At 38.5% G+C, this 25066-nt stretch overlaps 1 protein-coding gene across 1 annotated transcript; it reads left to right on the forward strand.

The window, feature by feature from the left end:
- The first annotated feature begins 3969 nt into the window (after window positions 1-3969).
- On the forward strand, window positions 3970-23474 carry lias (lipoic acid synthetase). The gene is made up of 11 exons (XM_061984368.1): window positions 3970-4125; window positions 6502-6689; window positions 11616-11709; window positions 11800-11880; window positions 15539-15695; window positions 15788-15845; window positions 18266-18394; window positions 21226-21371; window positions 21715-21785; window positions 21845-21956; window positions 23060-23474. Exons 1-11 carry the CDS (start codon window positions 4024-4026, stop codon window positions 23119-23121), a joined length of 1200 nt encoding a protein of 399 aa, XP_061840352.1. The 5' UTR covers window positions 3970-4023; the 3' UTR covers window positions 23122-23474.
- The last annotated feature ends 1592 nt before the right edge of the window (window positions 23475-25066 follow it).

The raw sequence follows: 25066 nt of genomic DNA on the forward strand, positions 1-25066 counted from the left end.
TTAATTAAATCCCGGAATAAGGTTAAAGGTAAAAAAAACAAAAAAAAAAAAAAACAAACTTATATTATTATCTTTATTGGAGAGATTCAAGGTGTTTTAAATGAGACCAGTTTTTAATGTATTTTATCTATTTATATATATTTTATTCTAATCTCATTTGTCTTTTCTCTTATATTTACTTTTACTTTCTTTAGCGGGGTTTACTTTGCCAGTTTTATACAGTACTTAAATAGCAGCTTGATTTATGAGTTCAAAGTAAGTAATCAAACAAACTGTTCATGTAAAATATCTAAAATTTTAAGATATAGTAATAATACACTAGAAAACACAACAACCGTAGATTTTACAGTATAAAAAAACTTGCATGAATTGTTACGTATAAAAACATTTAATTTCATTCCATATATTTTTTTCTTTTATATGCTGTAAAAATAAAAATATGGTAAATGAGCTGCCAGTTTTTATACAGTACTTAAATATCTGCTTGACTTATGACTTCAACAAACTGTTCATGTAAAACTTTTACAGTCAAATTTTCAACTTTCAATATATAGTAATAATACACTATAAAACACAACAACCATAGATTTTACATTATAAAAAATTTGCATTAATTTTTACGTAAAAAAAACATTTCATTTCATTTCATAAAATGTTTTAATTTTATATGCTGTAAAAAAAATGCAAATATTACGGTAAAATTGTGGCGAATGAGCTGCCAGTTTTATACAGTACTTAAATATCTGCTTGACTTATGAGTTCAACAAACTGTTCATGTAAAAATTTTACAGTAACATTTTTTCAACTTTCAATATACAGTATTAATACACTATAAAACACAACAATCATAGATTTTACATTGTAAAAAATGTGCATTAATTTTTACGTAAAAAAAACATTTAATTTAATATCATACATTTTTTTATTTTATATGCTGTAAAAAAAAAACTGCAAATACTACGGTAACATTCTGGCGAATGAGCTGCCAGTTTTATACAGTACTTAAATATCTGCTTGACTTATGAGTTCGACAAACTGTTCATGTAAAAATTTTACAGTAGATGTTTCAACTTTCAATATATAGTAATAATACACTATAACACAACAACCGTAGATTTTACAGTATAAAAAATGTGCATGAACTTCTTTCATGTTTTTATTTCTATTTTATCTATTTTTCTGTTTTATCTAGTGTTTATCTAGTGTTTTTCATGTTTTTATTTCTATTTTTATTTTCTATTATATATTCTAACTTTCTATTTTCTTTTTTCTTTTTTTTTATACTTTGTAGCACTTTCAGATTTTAACAAATGTAAAGTACGTTACAAATGTAATTAATTATCATTATTGTTATTCATTAAGTTAAAAAAACATTTAATTTAATTTCATGTATTTTTTTATTTTATATGCTGTAAAAAATAATTTTAAAAACCTGCAAATATTACGGTAAAATTGTGGCGAATGAGCTGCCAGTTATAGATTACTTAAATATCTGCTTGACTTATGAGTTCAACAAACTGTTCATGTAAAAAATGTTCAACTTTCAATATATACCGTAGTAATATTACACTATAAAACACAACAACCGTAGATTTTACACTATAAAACTTTTGCATTAATTTTACGTAAAAAAACATTTAATTTAAGATATTTTTTTATTTTATACGCTGTAAAAAAAAAAAAAAAAGACTGCAAATATTACGGTAAAATTGTGGCCAATGAGCTGCCAGTTTTATACAGTACTTAAATATCTGCTTGACTTATGACTTCAACAAAATGTTCATGTAAAAATTTTACAGTAACATTTTTCAACTTCCAATATATAGTAATACACTATAAAACACAACAACCGTAGATTTTACAGTATAAAAAATGTGCATTAATTTTTACATAAAAAAAACATTTCATTTAATTTCATATTTTTATTTATTTTATATGCTGTAAAAAAAAATGCAAATATTACGGTAAAATTGTGGCGAATGAGCTGCCAGTTTTATACAGTACTTAAATATCTGCTTGACTTATGAGTTCAACAAACTGTTCATGTAAAAATTTTACAGTAACATTTTTCAACTTTCAATATACAGTATTAATACACTATAAAACACAACAATCATAGATTTTACATTGTAAAAAATGTGCATTAATTTTTACGTAAAAAAAACATTTAATTTAATATCATACATTTTTTTATTTTATATGCTGTAAAAAAAAACTGCAAATACTACGGTAACATTCTGGCGAATGAGCTGCCAGTTTTATACAGTACTTAAATATCTGCTTGACTTATGAGTTCAACAAACTGTTCATGTAAAAATTTTACAGTAAAATGTTTCAACTTTCAATATATAGTAATAATACACTATAACACAACAACCGTAGATTTTACAGTATAAAAAATGTGCATGAACTTCTTTCATGTTTTTATTTCTATTTTATTTATGTTTCTGTTTTATCTAGTGTTTATCTAGTGTTTTCCATGTTTTTATTTCTATTTTTATTTTCTATTATATATTCTAACTTTCTATTTTCTTTTTTCTTTTTTTTATACTTTGTAGCACTTTCAGATTTTAACAAATGTAAAGTGCGTTACAAATGTAATTAATTATCATTATTGTTATTCATTAAGTTAAAAAAACATTTAATTTAATTTCATGTATTTTTCTATTTTATATGCTGTAAAAAAATAATTTTAAAAACCTGCAAATATTACGGTAAAATTGTGGCGAATGAGCTGCCAGTTATAGATTACTTAAATATCTGCTTGACTTATGAGTTCAACAAACTGTTCATGTAAAAAATGTTCAACTTTCAATATATAGTAATATTACACTATAAAACACAACAACCGTAGATTTTACACTATAAAACTTTTGCATTAATTTTACGTAAAAAAACATTTAATTTAAGATATTTTTTTATTTTATACGCTGTAAAAAAAAAAAAAAAAAGACTGCAAATATTACGGTAAAATTGTGGCGAATGAGCTGCCAGTTTTATACAGTACTTAAATATCTGCTTGACTTATGACTTCAACAAAATGTTCATGTAAAAATTTTACAGTAACATTTTTCAACTTCCAATATATAGTAATACACTATAAAACACAACAACCGTAGATTTTACAGTATAAAAAATGTGCATTAATTTTTACATAAAAAAACATTTCATTTAATTTCATATTTTTATTTATTTTATATGCTGTAAAAAAAAATTGTGGCGAATGAGATGCCAGTTTTATACAGTACTTAAATATCTGCTTGACTTATGAGTTCAAAGCAAGTAATCCAACAAACTGTCCATGTAAAAATTTTACAGTCAAATTGTTCAACTTTCAATATGTAGTAATAATACACTATAAAACACAACAACCGTAGATTTTACAGTATAAAAAATGTCATGTTTTTATTTCTATTTTATCTATGTTTCTGTTTTATCTAGTGTTTATCTAGTGTGTTTCATGTTTTTGTTTCTATTTTAATTTTCTATTATATATTCTAACTTTCTATTTTATTTTTCTCTTTTTTTATACTTTGTAGCACTTTGAGATTATAACAAATGTAAAGTGCGTTACAAATGTATTATTATTATTATTATTCATTAAGTTAAAAAAAACATTTAATTTAATTTTATGTATTTTTTTATTTTATATGCTTTAAAAAAAAAATTTTTTAACTGCAAATATTACGGTAAAATTGTGGCAAATGAGCTGCCAGTTTTATACAGCACAGTCTAAAGATTTGGTTTTGTACAGTTTAAGTAAAAAGAAACAAGTATATAAATGTTTTATATATACACATTTATTTTCATACTGTATATTATTCACTGTTAAAACTGTGAATAACTGCAATGTGGCCCTTAATGAAAACGAGTTTGACACACCTGACTTAAAATCTAAACTCAAACGTGTGTATATGACATTGCGAACTGCAATGTTTCTGTTCTACCACTTCTGGCGCCGTCATTGAACGCATCACCAGACCAGACTAGCCGCCGGCCGAGCTGTGCTGCTCCTCGCACTCTATGCTAGCTAACGTCATGGCGCTGCTCAAGCAAAGTCGCAACATTGTCGGCAGTTTCTCCTCGAAGCGCCCCTGGCTGCTGACAACGACAACTATTTCACATGTCAGTATTTCACTTCTGCTCAGTCAATCCGCTATGGAGGGTCTAAATTGAACTGGCGTCAAATGAGGCCTTGCTTTCATAATTGCGCCATAGCCGAACTTTAGTGTTTGCTAAGTAATATTATTGTTAATGTTAATGTTCCAATGATTGTCTCACACACACTAAGTACACTAAGTAATATTATTGTGTGGGTTTAGTTCATGTTAATGTTCCAATGATTGTCTCACACACAAGTGATATTATTGTGTGCAAGGACCTGGGTTTAGTTCATGTTAATGTTCCAATGATTGTCTCACACACACTAAGTACACTAAGTAATGCTATTGTGTGGGTTTAGTTCATGTTAATGTTCCAATGATTGTCTCACACACACTAAGTAATATTATTGTGTGGGTTTAGTTCATGTTAATGTTCCAATGATTGTCTCACACACACTAAGTAATATTATTGTGTGGGTTTAGTTCATGTTAATGTTCCAATGATTGTCTCACACACACTAAGTGCACTAAGTAATATTATTGTTAATATTATTGTTCCAATGATTGTCTCACACACACTAAGTACACTAAGTAATGTTATTGTGTGGGTTTAGTTCATGTTCCAATGATTGTCTCACACACACTAAGTGCACTAAGTAATATTATTGTTAATATTATTGTTCCAATGATTGTCTCACACACACTAAGTACACTGTGTAATGTTATTGTGTGGGTTTAGTTCATGTTAATGTTCCAATGATTGTCTCACACACACTAAGTACACTAAGTAATATTATTGTGTGGGTTTAGTTCATGTTAATGTTCCAATGATTGTCTCACACACACTAAGTACACTAAGTAATATTATTGTGTGGCTTTAGTTCATGTTAATGTTCCAATGATTGTCTCACACACACTAAGTAATATTATTGTGTGGGTTTAGTTCATGTTAACGTTCCAATGATTGTCTCACACACACTAAGTACACTAAGTAATATTATTGTTAATATTATTGTTCCAATGATTGTCTCACACACACTAAGTACACTAAGTAATGTTATTGTGTGGGTTTACTTCATGTTAATGTTCCAATGATTGTCTCACACACACTAAGTACACTAAGTAATATTATTGTGTGGGTTTAGTTCATGTTAATGTTCAAATGATTGTCTCACACACACTAAGTACACTAAGTAATATTATTGTTAATATTATTGTTCCAATGATTGTCTCACACACACTAAGTAATATTATTGTTAATGTTAATGTTCCAATGATTGTCTCACACACACTAAGTAATATTATTGTGTGGGTTTAGTTCATGTTAATGTTCCAATAATTGTCTCACACACACTAAGTAATATTATTGTGTGGGTTTAGTTCATGTTAATGTTCCAATGATTGTCTCACACACACTAAGTGCACTAAGTAATATTATTGTTAATATTATTGTTCCAATGATTGTCTCACACACACTAAGTACACTAAGTAATGTTATTGTGTGGGTTTAGTTCATGTTCCAATGATTGTCTCACACACACTAAGTGCACTAAGTAATATTATTGTTAATATTATTGTTCCAATGATTGTCTCACACACACTAAGTACACTGTGTAATGTTATTGTGTGGGTTTAGTTCATGTTAATGTTCCAATGATTGTCTCACACACACTAAGTACACTAAGTAATATTATTGTGTGGCTTTAGTTCATGTTAATGTTCCAATGATTGTCTCACACACACTAAGTGCACTAAGTAATATTATTGTTAATATTATTGTTCCAATGATTGTCTCACACACACTAAGTACACTAAGTAATGTTATTGTGTGGGTTTACTTCATGTTAATGTTCCAATGATTGTCTCACACACACTAAGTACACTAAGTAATATTATTGTGTGGGTTTAGTTCATGTTAATGTTCAAATGATTGTCTCACACACACTAAGTACACTAAGTAATATTATTGTTAATATTATTGTTCCAATGATTGTCTCACACACAGTAAGTAATATTATTGTTAATGTTAATGTTCCAATGATTGTCTCACACACACTAAGTACACTAAGTAATATTATTGTGTGGGTTTAGTTCATGTTAATGTTCCAATGATTGTCTCACACACACTAAGTGATATTATTGTGTGCGAGGACCTGGCTTTAGTTAATGTTAATGTTCCAATGATTGACTCACACACACTAAGTACACTAAGTAATATTATTGTGTGGGTTTAGTTCATGTTAATGTTCCAATGATTGTCTCACACACACCAGGTGTGGTGAAATTTGACCCCATCCCCATGTTCACCCCCCCATGGGAGGTGAGGGGAGCAGTGAGCAGCAGCGGTGGCCACGCTCGGGAATCATCGTACCTGTCATCAGTGAAATATCTCCCGCAGGTTTACGCCAGCAACACATCCTCCGCCGCCAAGTCCTCCCGGATCCGGGCTGACCGGAGCAAAGGACCGCTGGGCCACGAGGACAGTGACCATGGACCCTCGCTGCAGGACTTCATTTCCGGGGAACTGTCGGAGAAAAGCAAGTGGGAGGAGTACAGAGGCGACTTGAAGAGGCAGAAGGGCGAGAGGTGTGTTAAATACTTCTCTTCACTTTTGCAAATAATCATGAACTTAGAATTTAATGGCAGCAACACATTGCAAAAAAGGCATTTTTACCAGTGTGTTACATGGCCTTTCCTTTTAACAAGACTCAGTAAAGGTTTGGGAACTGAGGAGACACATTTTTGAAGTGGAATTCTTTCCCATTCTTGCTTGATGTACAGCTTAAGTTGTTCAACTGTCTCCCTTCTCATATTTTAGCCTTCATATTGCACCACACATTTTCAGGTCTGGACTACAGGCAGGCCAGTCTAGTACCCGCACTATTTCACTATGAAGCCACGCTGTTGTAACACGCAGCTTAGCATTATCTTGCTGAAATAAGCAGGGGCGTCCATGGTAACGTTGCTTGGATGGCAACATATGTTGTTCCAAAAGCTGTATGTACCTTTCAGCATTAATGGTGCCTTCACAGATGTGTAAGTTACCCATGTCTTGGCCACTAATACACCCCCCATACCATCACACATGCTGCCTTTTAACACTTTGCGCCTAGAACAGTCCGCATGGTTCTGTCCCTCTTTGGTCCGGAGGACATGACGTCCACACTTTCTAAAAACAATTTGAAATGTGGACTCGTCAGACCACAGAACACTTTTCATCAGTCCATCTTAGATGAGCTCGGGCCCAGCGAAGCCGGCGGCGTTTCTGGGTGTTGTTGATAAATGGCTTTAGCTTCGCATAGTAGAGTTTTAACTTGCACTTACAGATGTAGCGACCGACTGTAGTTGCTGACAGTGGTTTTCTGAAGTGTTCCTGAACCCATGTGGTGATATCCTTTACACACCGATGTCGCTTTTTGATGCAGTACCGCCTGAGGGATCCAAGGTGTGTAATATCATGGCTTACGTGCAGTGATTTCTCCAGATTCTCTGAACCTTTTGATGATATTACAATAGCTGCTTAAGAAATGTTGTTTTTAAACAATTTGCTCAGGCATTTGTTGACAAAGTGGCGACCCTCGCCCCCGTCCTTGTTTGTGAACGACTGAGCATTTCATGCTTTTATACCCAATCATGGCACCCACCTGTTCCCAATTAGCCTGTTCACCTGTGGGATGTTCCAAATAAGTCTTTTATGAGCATTCCTCAACTTTCTCCCTCTTTTTTGCCACTTGTGCCAGCTTTCTTGAAACACGTTGCAGGCGTCAAATTCCAAATGAGCGAATATTTGCATCAAATAAGAAAGTCTCTCAGTGTGAACATGAAATATCTTGTCTTTGCAGTCTATTCAATTGAATATAAGTTGAAGATGATTCTCTTTTTATTGACCATTTACACAACGTGACGAATTCACCGCTTTTGGGTTTAGTAGAAAACTCATAATTTCATAAGGATACAATTGTAACATTAAAGCTGCAAGCAGCGTTGTTCGGGCCCGCGTATTTGGCAGGTGCTAGTCCTAAGTGTCCCAATACTTTTGTCTACTTTTAGTCTGAAGTGTCCCAAGACTTTAGTCTAGTGTACCTACCTTGTCTGCATTGTGTGGGCACGTTGGTGCTTCCTGCTTTTGAGCAGCCATCTTAAAAAAACAGCAGCGCAGCGGGTCTTTGAAGGGTCATAAAATCAAAACCGGAGCAGGTATCACAACTCTTTCACCAACTTTTAATCAGAAGGGTTCAATCTCTCTCCTGTGTTAGTTTGAAGCCGAAACAACAAACGCGCTCAGAGGAGATAATGTTTGAAGAAAGGGGACGGGTTTTTACAAAAATTTTGTGTTGAAGGGGGAATAGCAAACTTCCTGTAGATTTTTGCTGGGGGTTGTCAATTTATGAAATGTAGGTCTAAGTGAGACCTACATAGAGGTTTTTGTTTCATGTCTCTCCGACCTTCCCAGTGGGAGTTACAGGCAGTTGTGTCATTTTTTTCATCCGAGGAGTAGTTTTTTGTGCGTTTTATTAAAAAATTGCTGTAGAGCACAATTTTTAGATTTGGGGTTAGGTTTTTTCATTAGATCACAATTTTAGCCAGTCCTGATGTGTGTGTTCAGTTCGGTGAGTTTTGAAGCATGTTAAGGGGGTACAATTACAGCTCAAAGAGGCAAAAGTGACTGTTTTTAGTACTTTTTTGTCTTGAAGGGGGAATTGCCAACTTCCTGTTGATTTTAGCCCGAGGATATACAATTATGAAAACTAGGTCTAAGTCAAACCTACATACAGGTTTTTGTTTCATGTCTGTCCGATCTTCCTAGTGGGAGATATAGGCAGTCTAGTTGTTTTTTTTCCTAGGGGGCGCTAGAGCGCAATTTTGAGTTTTGGGGTTTGGTTTTTTTTAAAAAAAGGTAATTTTCGCAGGTCCTGATGTGTGGGTCAAATATGGTGAGTTTTGAAGCATGTTAAGTGGGTCAAATTACAGTTTAATCTGGCGGCGGAAGAAAAAAGAATAATAATAAAACCTTAGAATAACAATAGGTCCTTATGTCCCATTGCATAAGGACTCCCTGTGGGAGTCCTTATGCAATGGGCCATTGCGGGCCCTAATGAAGAAAGGTGACGGGTTTTTACAAAAATGTAGTGTTGAAGGGGGAATAGCAAACTTCCTGTAGATTTTTGCTGGGGGTTGTCAATTTATGAAATGTAGGTCTAAGTAAGACCTACGGAGAGGTTTTTGTTTCATGTCTCTCCGACCTTCCCAGTGGGAGTTACAGGCAGTTTTGTAATTTTTTTTCTTCCGAGGAGCAGTTATTTCTCCGTTTTATTCAAAAATTGCTATAGAGCGCAATTTTTGAATTTGGGGTTAGGTTTTTTTATTAGATCACAGTATTTGCCAGTCCTGATGTGTGTGTTCAGTTTGGTGAGTTTTGAAGCATGTTAAGGGGGTCAAAATGCAGCTCAAAGAGCCAAAAGTGTGGTTTTTTAGTACTTTTTTTGTCTTGAAGGGGGAATAGCCAACTTCCTGTAGATTTCTGCCCGATGATATACAATTATGAAAAGTAGGTCTGAGTCAGACCTACATAAAGGTTTTTGTTTCATGTCTCTCCGATCTTCCTAGTGGGAGATATAGGCAGTCTAGTTTTTTTTTTTCCTAGGGGGCGCTAGAGCGCAATTTTGAGTTTTGGGGTTTGGTTTTTTTTTAAAAAGGTAATTTTCGCAGGTCCTGATGTGTGGGTCAAATATGGTGAGTTTTGAAGCATGTTAAGTGGGTCAAATTACAGTTTAATCTGGCGGCGGAAGAAAAAAGAATAATAATTAAAGCTGCAAGCAGCGTTGTTCGGGCCCGCGTATTTGGCAGGTGCTAGTCCTAAGTGTCCCAATACTTTTGTCTACTTTTAGTCTGAAGTGTCCCAAGACTTTTGTCTAGTGTACCTACCTTGTCTGCATTGTGTGGGCACGTTGGTGCTTCCTGCTTTTGAGCAGCCATCTTAAAAAAACAGCACCGCAGGAGCATCAGCGCAGCGGGTCTTTGAAGGGTCATAAAATCAAAACCGGAGCAGGTATCACAACTCTTTCACCAACTTTTAATCAGAAGGGTTCAATCTCTCTCCTGTGTTAGTTTGAAGCCGAAACAACAAACGCGCTCAGAGGAGATAATGTTTGAAGAAAGGTGACGGGTTTTTACAAAAATGTAGTGTTGAAGGGGGAATAGCAAACTTCCTGTAGATTTTTGCTGGGGGTTGTCAATTTATGAAATGTAGGTCTAAGTGAGACCTACGGAGAGGTTTTTGTTTCATGTCTCTCCGATCTTCCCAGTGGGAGTTACAGGCAGTTTTGTAATTTTTTTTCTTCCGAGGAGCAGTTATTTCTCCGTTTTATTCAAAAATTGCTATAGAGCGCAATTTTTGAATTTGGGGTTAGGTTTTTTTATTAGATCACAGTATTTGCCAGTCCTGATGTGTGTGTTCAGTTTGGTGAGTTTTGAAGCATGTTAAGGGGGTCAAAATGCAGCTCAAAGAGCCAAAAGTGTGGTTTTTTAGTACTTTTTTTGTCTTGAAGGGGGAATAGCCAACTTCCTGTTGATTTTAGCCCGAGAATGTACCATTATGAAAGTTAGGTCTGAGTCAGACCTACATAGAGGATTTTGTTTCATGTCTTTCTGACCTTCCTAGTGGGAGTTACAGGCAGTCTAGTTTTTTTTTTTTCCTAGGGGGCGCTAGAGCGCAATTTTGATTTTTGCAGTTTGGTTTTTTTTTAAAAAAGGTAATTTTCGCAGGTCCTGATGTGTGGGTCAAATATGGTGAGTTTTGAAGCATGTTAAGTGGGTCAAATTGCAGCGCAAACTGGCGGCGGAAGAAAAAAGAATAATAATAATAATAATAATAATAATAAAACCTTAGAAATTCAATAGGTCCTTATGTCCCATTGCATAAGGACTCCCTGTGGGAGTCCTTATGCAATGGGCCATTGCGGGCCCTAATAAAACCTTAGAATAACAATAGGTCCTTATGTCCCATTGCATAAGGACTCCCTGTGGGAGTCCTTATGCAATGGGCCATTGCGGGCCCTAATAAAACCTTAGAATAACAATAGGTCCTTATGTCCCATTGCATAAGGACTCCCTGTGGGAGTCCTTATGCAATGGGCCATTGCGGGCCCTAATTATGAGTAAAAGTCAGAGCAGTATGTCTATTAAGTTTGAATTATTTGCCAACAAAATATTAAGAAAATAAATGTGCAATAATACAAGGAAAAAGTAATAATTTCAGCTGTAATAATATTATAATGTAAAGATGTGATATTCTGGAAAAAAAAAGTTGATTTTAACCCTCTTTTTTAACTTTGTAGCACTTTGAGATCCAGTTAGAATTGTATTATTATAATTATGTAATTGACTTTAAAGTCAGAGTATTACTGGAACAACAAGTAACATCATCCTAACAACCTAACTCCTCTGCTCTCATGTCCATGAAGAATGTTGACTAAAGAATGATTAGTGTGTGTAAAAGTGTGTGTGCTCCAGGCTGCGACTGCCTCCCTGGCTGAAGACCGAGATCCCCATTGGGAAGAACTACAACAAGCTGAAGAACACGCTGAGAGACCTCAATCTTCACACTGTAAGATGCACACACTGTGATCAGGACATAAGAGCAGTGAACTGAGGTGCAGCTTAGAAAGGTGCCAATAAAGAACACGTGTGTACGCAGGTGTGTGAGGAAGCCAGGTGTCCTAACATCGGGGAATGCTGGGGAGGAGGAGAGTACTCCACAGCCACCGCCACCATCATGGTGAGTCTGCAAGTGTGCTGTCCAATCAAGAAGTTGTTTTACTGGCCCAGGGTGTAGCCCAGGGGCGTCCAAACCTTTTGACTGGGGGGCCACATTGAGCTAAAAAAAAATTTGGCCTGGGGCCGAAAGCCGCCTGCATGTGAACTAACAATATACACTGGTTATATATATTTTTATATATATATATATATATATATATATATATATATATGTACAGGTAAAAGCCAGTAAATTAGAATATTTTGAAAAACTTGATTTATTTCAGTAATTGCATTCAAAAGGTGTAACTTGTACATTATATTTATTCATTGCACACAGACTGATGCATTCAAATGTTTATTTCATTTAATTTTGATGATTTGAAGTGGCAACAAATGAAAATCCAAAATTCCGTGTGTCACAAAATTAGAATATTACTTAAGGCTAATACAAAAAAGGGATTTTTAGAAATGTTGGCCAACTGAAAAGTATGAAAATGAAAAATATGAGCATGTACAATACTCAATACTTGGTTGGAGCTCCTTTTGCCTCAATTACTGCGTTAATGCGGCGTGGCATGGAGTCGATGAGTTTCTGGCACTGCTCAGGTGTTATGAGAGCCCAGGCTGCTCTGATAGTGGCCTTCAACTCTTCTGCGTTTTTGGGTCTGGCATTCTGCATCTTCCTTTTCACAATACCCCACAGATTTTCTATGGGGCTAAGGTCAGGGGAGTTGGCGGGCCAATTTAGAACAGAAATACCATGGTCCGTAAACCAGGCACGGGTAGATTTTGCGCTGTGTGCAGGCGCCAAGTCCTGTTGGAACTTGAAATCTCCATCTCCATAGAGCAGGTCAGCAGCAGGAAGTGCTCTAAAACTTGCTGGTAGACGGCTGCGTTGACCCTGGATCTCAGGAAACAGAGTGGACCGACACCAGCAGATGACATGGCACCCCAAACCATCACCCAACCATGCAAATTTTGCATTTCCTTTGGAAATCGAGGTCCCAGAGTCTGGAGGAAGACAGGAGAGGCACAGGATCCACGTTGCCTGAAGTCTAGTGTAAAGTTTCCACCATCAGTGATGGTTTGGGGTGCCATGTCATCTGCTGGTGTCGGTCCACTCTGTTTCCTGAGATCCAGGGTCAACGCAGCCGTCTACCAGCAAGTTTTAGAGCACTTCATGCTTCCTGCTGCTGACCTGCTCTATGGAGATGGAGATTTCAAGTTCCAACAGGACTTGGCGCCTGCACACAGCGCAAAATCTACCCGTGCCTGGTTTACGGACCATGGTATTTCTGTTCTAAATTGGCCCGCCAACTCCCCTGACCTTAGCCCCATAGAAAATCTGTGGGGTATTGTGAAAAGGAAGATGCAGAATGCCAGACCCAAAAACGCAGAAGAGTTGAAGGCCACTATCAGAGCAACCTGGGCTCTCATAACACCTGAGCAGTGCCAGAAACTCATCGACTCCATGCCACGCCGCATTAACGCAGTAATTGAGGCAAAAGGAGCTCCAACCAAGTATTGAGTATTGTACATGCTCATATTTTTCATTTTCATACTTTTCAGTTGGCCAACATTTCTAAAAATCCCTTTTTTGGATTAGCCTTAAGTAATATTCTAATTTTGTGACACACGGAATTTTTGGATTTTCATTTGTTGCCACTTCAAATCATCAAAATTAAATGAAATAAACATTTGAATGCATCAGTCTGTGTGCAATGAATAAATATAATGTACAAGTTACACCTTTTGAATGCAATTACTGAAATAAATCAAGTTTTTCAAAATATTCTAATTTACTGGCTTTTACCTGTAAACCATCGTATGTGAATGCTTCTATTAAAATCTCCTGATGATTGAGGGAACCCCTCATGAAACAGGCCTGTAGAGATGAAGTAGTCTTGTGATTTTTATCCCCACACATACATATATATATATATATATATATATATATATATATATATATATATATATGTCTTAATAAGGTTATCCAAAAAATAGTGCTCGATACCGTAGTAGAGCGCAATATATGTATGTGTGGGGGAAAAAATCACAAGACTATTTCATCTCTACAGGCCTGTTTCATGAGGGGGGGTTCCCTCAATCATCAGGAGATTTATTTTTTTTTTTGATTTTTTTTTTTTTTTTTGATTGATTGAGGGTACCCCCCCTCATGAAACAGGCCTGTAGAGATGAAATAGTCTTGTGATTTTTTTCCCACACATACATATATATATATATATATATATATTTCAATGGATTTGTACAGAGACTTGTACAAAGTCACGACCACGCACTTGATGGCCTGCATCTTGGTCCTCTCGTCCCACACACACACAGACACACACACACTCTCAGAGGAAGATCAGTGTGAGACTAAGGAAATTGTAACACACACACTCACACACTCCTCCTCCTGCTGTGTGGTTAATGCGTTATAAAATCCCCCTGAAGGTGTCGCCATCATTCCTTTTTAACTTCCTCTTTCACTTACTTGCTGAATGGGCTTGATTTTTTTAATTTATTTTTTTATTAGACTTTTTTTTTTTTTCTTTTAAAAATATTCTATGGTAAATATTTTATGTTGTGTAAAATGTATATGAACTAAGTCAGTCTGTATGTCCATGACAATATTAGAAACACATTTAATTAGCAGATGAATGTGTGTTTGATGAGGTTGTAGCTGTCCATGTATGTAATTATTGATATAATATATCATTGTTTGACATTTTTGCCTCTGTGTGTGTCTACATATCATTTTTGCGGATGGACGTTCGCTGCTAGCTAGCTAGTATTGCGTTTGGACCAGTTGTTCCTCCCAGGGAATTCAAGTTTCTGGTCGCTCCCAAGCTCTTTATGACACTGAAAGCTGAGTAGAAGAACCACCAGAGACAGAATAGGTATTTTGTCATTTAATCTCCAAAGCTTTGGAAATATAATGAGACCAGTCCAGCATAGAACATTCAAATCGCGCAGCTAAGATGGTCTGATCTAAAATATGAAAACCTTCTATTCTATAAAGTCTCTCTCCCTCCCACCCTGGGAGCTGGACACAAGAAGAGATAAGGAGGAGGAGTATCTCTCCTCTTTACATTCCATAGTCAAGGTTAGCACACAGTATTTGCAGACAACCAAAAGACCACAATTGGAAGAAAAACACTAGCTGTTTTGTAATATGATTATGAAAATAAAGAAGTAACACTTAAATACGGATATATGTAAATATCTGCCTCCGACAATTGTTATCAATATTCTTGTCTTACGATATTTATCAATCTACCAGGTTGTTTCAGGCTCAATCTTTGTTATTTAATGATGTTTTAAAAATGTCAAACAATGATATATTATTATATCAATAATTGCATACATGGACAGCTACAACCTCATCAAACACACATTCATCTGCTAATTAAATGTGTTTCTAATATTGTCATGGACATACAGACTGACTTAGTTCATATACATTTTACACAACATAAAATATTTACCATAGAATATTTTTAAAAGAAAAAAAACATGTTCTATTTTATAAAAAAAAAAAAAAAGAAAGTCTAATAAAAAAATAAATTAAAAAAATCAAGCCCATTCAGCAAGTAAGTGAAAGAGGAAGTTAAAAAGGAATGATGATGGGGTAGGCTCCATCTCACTATGTGTGAATGTGTTTCCTCCCCCAGCTGATGGGAGACACTTGCACCCGCGGGTGCCGCTTTTGCTCCGTGAAGACAGCCCGCCTGCCGCCGCCCCTGGACCCCGAGGAGCCCTACAATACCGCCAAGGCCATCGCCGCCTGGGGGCTGGACTACGTGGTGCTCACCTCCGTGGACAGAGATGGTAAAGAGGCGCTTTTCAAATCCCACCCCTCATTGCATGAAAATGGGCGTTTGGGGTCCAAAGCATATTTACCGTACTTCCATTTTTGCTAGATATTGCCGACGGAGGGGCGGAGCATTTTGCAAAGACCGTGTCCAACCTGAAGGAAAGGTGAGGTCAGATCACAACTAAAGAAGCGTCTCACACATTAGTGCAGTCATACCCTGCTGGACATCTCGTGTATTGCAGCCAGATAGTTTTCAACCATACACTTTCAAGTGGGTTTTTTTTTCCAAACAAAAACATTTTTATATACCGTATTTTCCGCACTATAAGGCGCACCTAAAAACCACAAATTTTCTCAAAAGCTGACAGTGCGCCTTATAACCCGGTGCGCTTTATATATGGATTAATATTACGATTCATTTTCATAAAGTTTCGATCTCGCAACTACGGTAAACAGCCGCCATCTTTTTTCCCGGTAGAACAGGAAGCGCTTCTTCTTCTACGCAAGCAACCGCCAAGGTAAGCACCCGCCCCCATAGAACAGGAAGCGCTTCTTCTTCTACTGTAAGCAACCACCCGCCCGCGTAGAAGAAGAAAAAGCGCGCGGATATTACCGTACGTTTCATTTCCTTTGTGTGTTTACATCTGTAAAGACCACAAAATGGCTCCTAGTAAGCGTCAGGGATCCGGTTCATGAAAAGACGCAATCTCTCCATCCGCACACGGATTACTATTTCACAGCAACTGATATTCCTGTGAACCGCACTGTGGATACAACGGGAGCACGTACGGTGAATATTCGCACCACAGGGAATGAGAAGTCGTCCTTCACTGTGGTTCTAGCTTGCCATGCTAATGGCCAGAAACTTCCACCCATGGTGATATTCAAAAGGAAGACCTTGCCAAAAGAGACCTTTCCAGCCGGCGTCATCATAAAAGCTAACTCGAAGGGATGGATGAAGAAAAGATGAGCGAGTGGTTAAGGTAAGTTTAAGTTTACGCGAAGAGGCCGGGTGGCTTTTTTCACGCAGCTCCGTCCATGTTGATATACGATTCCATGCGCGCCCACATCACGCTGGTTTTTAATATATTATTAAAGTTTGACTGACCTATTTGACTGTTTTTTTGACATTCCTTTAGCGCAGTTAGATGCGGCTTATAACACGGGGCGGCTTATAGGTGGACAAAGTTTTGAAATATGCCGTTCATTGAAGGCGCGGCTTATAACCCAGGGCGGCTTATGGTGCGGAAAATACGGTATATATATATATATATATATATATATTAGAGATGCACGGTTTGCGGACACAACCGCGGAGTCCGCGGATTATCCGCGGGTCGGGCGGTTGAAATTAAAAAAATTTTTATTTTAAATAGATTCAGTCGGGTGGCAGTTAAACTAATTGGGAAATATATATACATAGTTAAATGTTGTTACCCACATACGAAAAACGAGCAGGCACCTGCTGCATATGCCACAACAGAAGAAGAAAAAAAAAAGAGATGGACACTTTTACGGAGCGGAGAAGGGACGCCTCGCCGGGGTCCGGGACTGAGGCCCCTTCCCCCGAGAGGGCCCCACCGGGAGCCGTAGCTGAGGCGATCCGCGAGAAGGGCCCGACGCACGTGCAGGGTCACCACCGCACCGACACCCCGCCTCGTCCGCCTTCGCCGCGGCCGGCGTCACGCGCAGCAGGTAAGCAGCTTACCTGCCCGCCACCCACGTGGCCGGGGGCTCGTAACAGGGGTCACTCCGCCCGCGCAGCTTACCTGCCCGCCACCCCTGTTGCCGGGGGCGCAGTGCGCTCACGAAAGGGGTGGGGCTCACCCTGGTTGATATAGACAGCAGGACGGTGGCCATGGAAGTCGGAACCCGCTAAGGAGTGTGTAACAACCCACCTGCCGAATCAACTAGCCCTGAAAATGGATGGCGCTGGAGCGTCGGGCCCATACCCGGCCGTCGCCGGCAGCGAGACGCGCTTGGAGGTGCGCTCAGCGCGGCTCCCATATGATTGCGCACTGGTGTGCGTCTGGGTCGTGACAGCGTGGCACGCGAATGTCTGTGCTGCATTGGATCAGTCTCCTTTCTTTAACAGGCAAAAGCTTTATAACCTCACTAATGCCTTGCATCGTCTATATTAGATATATAACAACGGGCGGGTGCGGTTCTGATCAAATGTTACATCGGGTGGATGGCGGATGGTTGACGACTTTCTGATGCGGTTGCGGATGAAATAATTGCCTATCCGCGCATCTCTAATATATATATATATATATATATATATATATATATATATATATATAACTTAAGACCCTTTTAATAGGCAAATGTGCTTGTTATTTAAAAAAAATGTATGAAGTCCAACCTCCTGGTTGCTATCAAGTTGGACAAACAAAAGGACTTGACTTTCTAGCATTGTGACAACATGGAGTGCAGTTCTCAGCTGCAACCAGCAGATGGGGCTGTTGAGCCAGTTTGAAGGCATCATGACATCACCAGCATGGCAAGAGTGTTTCTGCCATCTGGTGGGAATGTAAAGAAGATAAAGAGAATGTTGCATGAACATGTGTGCCTTCACACGCAGGAACCCTCTCATCCTGGTGGAATGTCTCACGCCTGATTTCCGGGGTGACCTGACTGCGGTGGAGAAGATCGCCCTGTCAGGGTTAGACGTGTACGCCCACAATGTGGAGACCGTCCGCCAGCTGCAAAGGTGACATATTATTTAATACATCTTCTACTTTCTGCTGTCCAAACTTCTTACACTGACAAATTCAAACATGCGGGGGCCATTTTGTTATTTTTCATTTTCAAAACTAACACAATATATGTTTATATTTTTTATAGCCTTTAGGGCTCCGTTCAAGTTTGGTACCTGGAATTGTTTGCCAGAAAAATTTAAAAAATTAAAGTATTTTTATTACCATATTTTTCGTCCTATAAGGCACACTTAAAATCCTTTCATTTTCTCAAAACTTGACAAAGCGCCTTATAACCCGGTGCACCTAATGTACGGCATTATGCTGGTTGTGCTTGCCGACCTCCAAGCTATTTTATTTGCTACATGGTGGCACAAAGTTAAATATAAAGTACCCATGATTGTCACACACACACTAGGTGTGGCAAAATTATTCTCTGCATTTGACCCATCACCCTTGATCACCCCCTGGGAGGTGAGGGGAGCAGTGAGCAGCAGCGGTGGCTGCGCCCGGGAATAATTTTTGGTGATTTAACCCCCAATTCCAACCCTTGATGCTGAGTGCCAAGCAGGGAGGTAATGGTGTAATGATAAGTGTGACCAGTAGACGGCAGTCACACATAAGAGATACGTGTAGACTGCAATATGATGGCATTCACACATAAGAGATACGTGTAGACTGCAATATGATGGCAGTCACACATGAGATACGTGTAGACTGCAATATGATGGCAGTCACACACAAGAGATAGGTGTAGACTGCAATATGATGGCAGTCACACACAAGAGATAGGTGTAGACTGCAATATGATGGCAGTCACACATAAGACATACGTGTAGACTGCAATATGATGGCAGTCACACCTAAGAGATACATGTAGACTGCAATATGATGGCAGTCACACATAAGAGATATGTGTAGACTGCAATATGATGGCAGTCACACCTAAGAGATACATGTAGACTGCAATATGATGGCAGTCACACATAAGAGATATGTGTAGACTGCAATAAGAAGTCAGTCACACATTAAGAGATACGTGTAGACTGCAATAAGATGGCAGTCACACATAAGAGTTATGTGCCGACTGCAATAAGATGGCAGTCACACAAGAGATACGTGTAGACTGCAATAAGATGGCAGTCACACAAGAGATACGTGTAGACTGCAATAAGATGGCAGTCACACACAAGAGATACGTGTAGACTGCAATAAGATGGCAGTCACACACAAGAGATACGTGTAGACTGCAATAAGATGGCAGTCACACACAAGAGATACGTGTAGACTGCAATATGATGGCAGTCACACATAAGATACGTGTAGACTGCAATATGATGGCAGTCACACATAAGAGATACGTGTAGACTGCAATATGATGGCAGTCACACACAAGAGATACGTGTAGACTGCAATATGATGGCAGTCACACACAAGAGATACGTGTAGACTGCAATAAGATGGCAGTCACACATAAGAGATACATGTAAACTGCAATATGATGGCAGTCACACCTAAGAGATACATGTAGACTGCAATATGATGGCAGTCACACATAAGAGATACGTGTAGACTGCAATAAGATGGCAGTCACACATAAGAGATACATGTAAACTGCAATATGATGGCAGTCACACCTAAGAGATACATGTAGACTGCAATATGATGGCAGTCACCCATAAGAGTTATGTGCAGACTGCAATAAGATGGCAGTCACACATAAGCGATACGTGTAGACTGCAATAAGATGGCAGTCACACACAAGAGATACGTGTAGACTGCAATATGATGGCAGTCACACATAAGAGATACGTGTAGACTGCAATATGATGGCAGTCACACATAAGAGATACGTGTAGACTGCATTATGATGGCAGTCACACATAAGAGATACGTGGAGACTGCATTATGATGGCAGTCACACACAAGAGATACATGTAGACTGCAATAGGATGGCAGCCACACATAAGAGATACGTGTAGACTGCAATATGATGGCAGTCACACATAAGAGATACGTGTAGACTGCATTATGATGGCAGTCACACATAAGAGATACGTGTAGACTGCAATAAGATGGCAGTCACACACAAGAGATATGTGTAGACTGCAATATGATGGCAGTCACACATAAGAGATACGTGTAGACTGCATTATGATGGCAGTCACACATAAGAGATACGTGTAGACTGCAATAAGATGGCAGTCACACACAAGAGATATGTGTAGACTGCAATATGATGGCAGTCACACATAAGAGATACGTGTAGACTGCATTATGATGGCAGTCACACATAAGAGATACGTGTAGACTGCAATATGATGGCAGTCACACACAAGAGATACGTGTAGACTGCAATATGATGGCAGTCACACAAGTTATGTGCAGACTGCAATATGATGGCAGTCACACAAGAGATACGTGTAGACTGCAATATGACTGAAGTAAACACCACAATTGTACATGTTCCATTGAATATGATGTGTAAAACATCATCTATGCAACATTTTGACAAAGAACCACCATCACATGTTATGTAGACCACAAGGAAGTCTTTTACATTTAGAAAATAATAATAAACTCCTTTAATGCACCTTATAATCCAGTGCGCCCTATGGTCCAGAAAATATGATATTTGGAGTCTTAAATATGTCAAATATTCCTAAAATTTATTTTGATTCATTATTATTTTTTGAGCAATAACAGTTTAAATAAAATAAACTTTGTGTTATTAGTCAACATTTCAACTTTTTAGGCCGTTAAAACCCCCCCGAGCACAGACGGAAGTATTGGGACACTGGCGTGTCTTTGTCTCCACTCACCCAGGACTTTGTTGTGTTTCCAGACACGTGCGAGACCCAAGAGCCAACTTTGACCAGTCCTTGAGCGTCCTCAAGCACGCCAAAGAGGTCAACCCTTCTCTGCTCACCAAGACCTCCATCATGCTGGGCCTGGGAGAGAGCGACCAACAAGTGCACGACACGCTCAGCGGTACGTGTACGCTGTGACTCCATGTTGAGGTGGTGTGACTCCATGTTGAGGTGGTGTGACTCCATGTTGAGGTGGTGTGACTCCATGTTGAGGTGGTGTGACTCCATGTTGAGGTGGTGTGACTCCATGTTGAGGTGGTGTGACTCCATGTTGAGGTGGTGTGACTCCACGTTGAGGTGGTGTGACTCCACGTTGAGGTGGTGTGACTCCACGTTGAGGTGGTGTGACTCCACGTTGAGGTGGTGTGACTCCATGTTGAGGTGGTGTGACTCCATGTTGAGGTGGTGTGACTCCACGTTGAGGTGGTTTGACTCCACGTTGAGGTGGTGTGTTGGTGTTGCAGAGCTCCGCCAGGCGGGTGTGGACTGTCTGACCCTGGGCCAGTACATGCAACCCACCAAGCGCCACCTGAAGGTAAGATGCAGTCAAGACTGGATCCTTGCAGAACATGACCATGGTCTGTGCGGACACAGGTGGAGGAGTACGTCACTCCAGAGAAGTTTGCACACTGGGAGGAGGTGGGGAAGGACGTGGGCTTCGTCTACACCGCCAGTGGACCGCTGGTTCGATCCTCCTACAAAGCAGGTGACAAGCCAACTTTCTGGGCACATAAGAGATACGTGTAGACTGCAATATGATGGCAGTCACACATAAGAGATTTATGTCGACTGCAATATGATGGCAGTCACACATAAGAGATTTATGTCGACTGCAATATGATGGCAGTCACACATAAGAGATTTATGTCGACTGCAATATGATGGCAGTCACACATAAGAGATAGGTGTAGACTGCAATATGATGGCAGTCACACATAAGAGATACGTGTAGACTGCCATATGATGGCAGTCACACATAACAGATACGTGTAGACTGCAATATGATGGCAATGTAGACTGCAATATGACTCAAGTAAAACATCAAAATGTTATGTTCCATTGAAAATATAGGACAATAAGCCGCAGATATATTCACAAATATTTTGTTAATATTTATTAACATACCAAATTGTTTCCAAACGGTGTCTGTGACACGGCAGTAAAACGGCTGACAACAAAACAGAAGTCACCGTTGTGGAAGCTAGCTCCCCAATCAGCTAAACTGACTCAATAAATCCACGGTGACGTTTTGGTGAATTTACGAAACAATACAAAAAGAATACGTTAATAATACTACCACAGACACTCTAACATGTTAGCATATTAGCTAATGACACTAGGTTGATGACTTTACAGTACAAACATGCATGAAAACACTCCTACACACATGGGGCGCTTTAGTAAGTATGAATTGTTTTAGTTATATTGTAAATCTTACAATTGTTGCTGGGAGTGAAGAATCAATATGAGTAGAAACGCTATGGACGACTAGAAGACGGAATAGCACTTCTACTTCTGGTTGAAAGCTCTAAAGGTAAGGGCTCTGTAGCACCTGCAGTAAGCAAACTCATCCAAAAGATGGCGCCATAGCAGTGCATCTGCTTGGGGTTTGCAAAACATTTTTTTAATATCCGCACCATTTTACAAGCTGCAGGGTTCAAAGTGTAGGAAAAAGGTAGCAACTTAAAGTCCGGAATTTACAGTACTGGTGTTTTTAAATGAATGATAGTTTTATTGGTGTCAATGTCAATAAAAGGTACACTGTGAAGGTGTAGTGAACTCACGGCTGTCCTCTTGTCCACACCACAGGGGAGTTCTTCCTCAAGAACCTGCTGAAGAAGAAGAAAGAGGAGGTCGTCGCCGCGCACTGAAAAGCCCAAAACCTTTTATCTCCGCACTTTAAACTATAAACGCACATCCACTTGACACCAGCACCATGTTTTGTTTCAAGCCACAATAAATATAAGCAGCTTGTCATGTGACCTACTTGAGAAGATGAAAGTGAAGGCGAGCATGGACAGGCCAGCAGGTATCTAAATCACCACCTGGGATTTAACTGCATACTCTGCACCCCGGGGTGCCTCCAATAAATCTCCCTTCTCTTCAGGGGCTTTTAAAGACCTTTCGATTGCAAGCTGATGCTAGCCAGGTGTTTTTTTTTTAATTCAACTTACATTTAAATGTGAAATTATTTATATTTAAATAAACCAATGCCTGATTTTAACTACCGAGTCTTGACAAAATATTTTTAACTCAGTTGTATATTTTTTTTTCTAGTAAGTCAGACTGAATTGGTTCTTGGACATGGTTTGTAAATGGTGAAGCAGAGTTAAGACACAACGTAAACATGAACCATTTGAGTGGAAGAATGCACTAATTGAAGACACTTCAATTAGTCAAGTCATTGCTGGTTTTAGGAGCAGAGGAGCATGTTCGGCAGCGCACACACACAGAGTACTTACAAGCAGACACAGTATGTAGACAGAAAAGGGAGAATGGACGCATTTTGGTGTAAAAAGTAAAGATAAAGGTGAAGTTATCACACTGAAACACCCTCAGGAAGAGCTGCTTTAAAACATGGCTAGCTAGCTAGCGGCTAACATCCATCCACAGTGTTTTAGCTACTTCTAAATCACTAATCCTGGCCTCCATGGCAACAAATAAAGTTTCTTACAAGTATTATTATCACTGAAGGGCGAGGAATAGCTAAACATGCTTCACTACACACCGTAGGAGGATACAATAGCTCACCGGCGTCACAATGTAAACAAACACCATGTGTGGATCTACACCTGACATCCACTGTAATGATACCAAGTACAGGAGTGTATCTAGTCGATACTATGATTACATCAATATTTGTTATCGTCAATAAATATTTTTTCAAAATTCGTATGTTTATAAAGTCAGTAAATACGTCCCTGGACACACGAGGACTTTGAATATGACCAATGTATGATCCTGTAATGACTTTGTATCGGATCGATACCTAAATGTGTGGTATCATCCAGAACTAGTGTAAAGTATCAAAGAAGAGAAGTGATTATTACATTTTAACAGAAGTGTAGATAGAACATGTTAAAACAGAAAATAAGCAGATATTAACAGTAAATGAACAAGTAGATTAATAATCCATTTATACAGTTTGTCCCTCATAATGTGTACAAAAAAATAGGTGTATAAATGACACAATATGTTACTGCATACGACTAATTAGGAGTCTTTGTTTACTTACTACTAAAAGACAAGTTGTCTAGTATGTTCACTATTTTATTTAAGGACTAAATGACAATAATAAACATATGTTTCATGTACACTAACATTTTGTGTTCAAATAAAGACAATAATGACATTTTTTGTGGTCCCCCTTATTTAGAAAAGGATCGAAATATATTTTGGTACCTGTACCAAAATATTGGTATCCGGCCAACCCTACACAGTTGTAATACACTTGTCCACCACTTGTAGCAGTAAAGACAATATCAAACAGAAGAAGTCTGGAGCTAAATCATACTTGCCAACCCTCACGAATTTTCCAGGAGACCCCCGAATTTCAGTGCCTCTCCCGAAAAATCTCCCGGGACAACCATTCTCCCGATTTCCAGCCGGACTTAAGGCACGCCATGCGGACCTGAGTGAGGCCAGCCAAAAAGTAACCACAGAACACTATACCGTGTAGTGTTCTGTGGTTACTTTTTGGTTGGCCAACGGTTTACGTTGTATTGTGCACCCTGACGGCAAGTGTGGGAGTCGGTTCTGAAGTATGAAGTAAAGAGACGTAACTTCGTCACCTCGCCTGGTTATTGACTCCAACCC

This window comes from Nerophis lumbriciformis, linkage group LG25 (genome assembly GCF_033978685.3).
Source record: "Nerophis lumbriciformis linkage group LG25, RoL_Nlum_v2.1, whole genome shotgun sequence".
Taxonomy (NCBI): Eukaryota; Metazoa; Chordata; class Actinopteri; order Syngnathiformes; family Syngnathidae; genus Nerophis; species Nerophis lumbriciformis.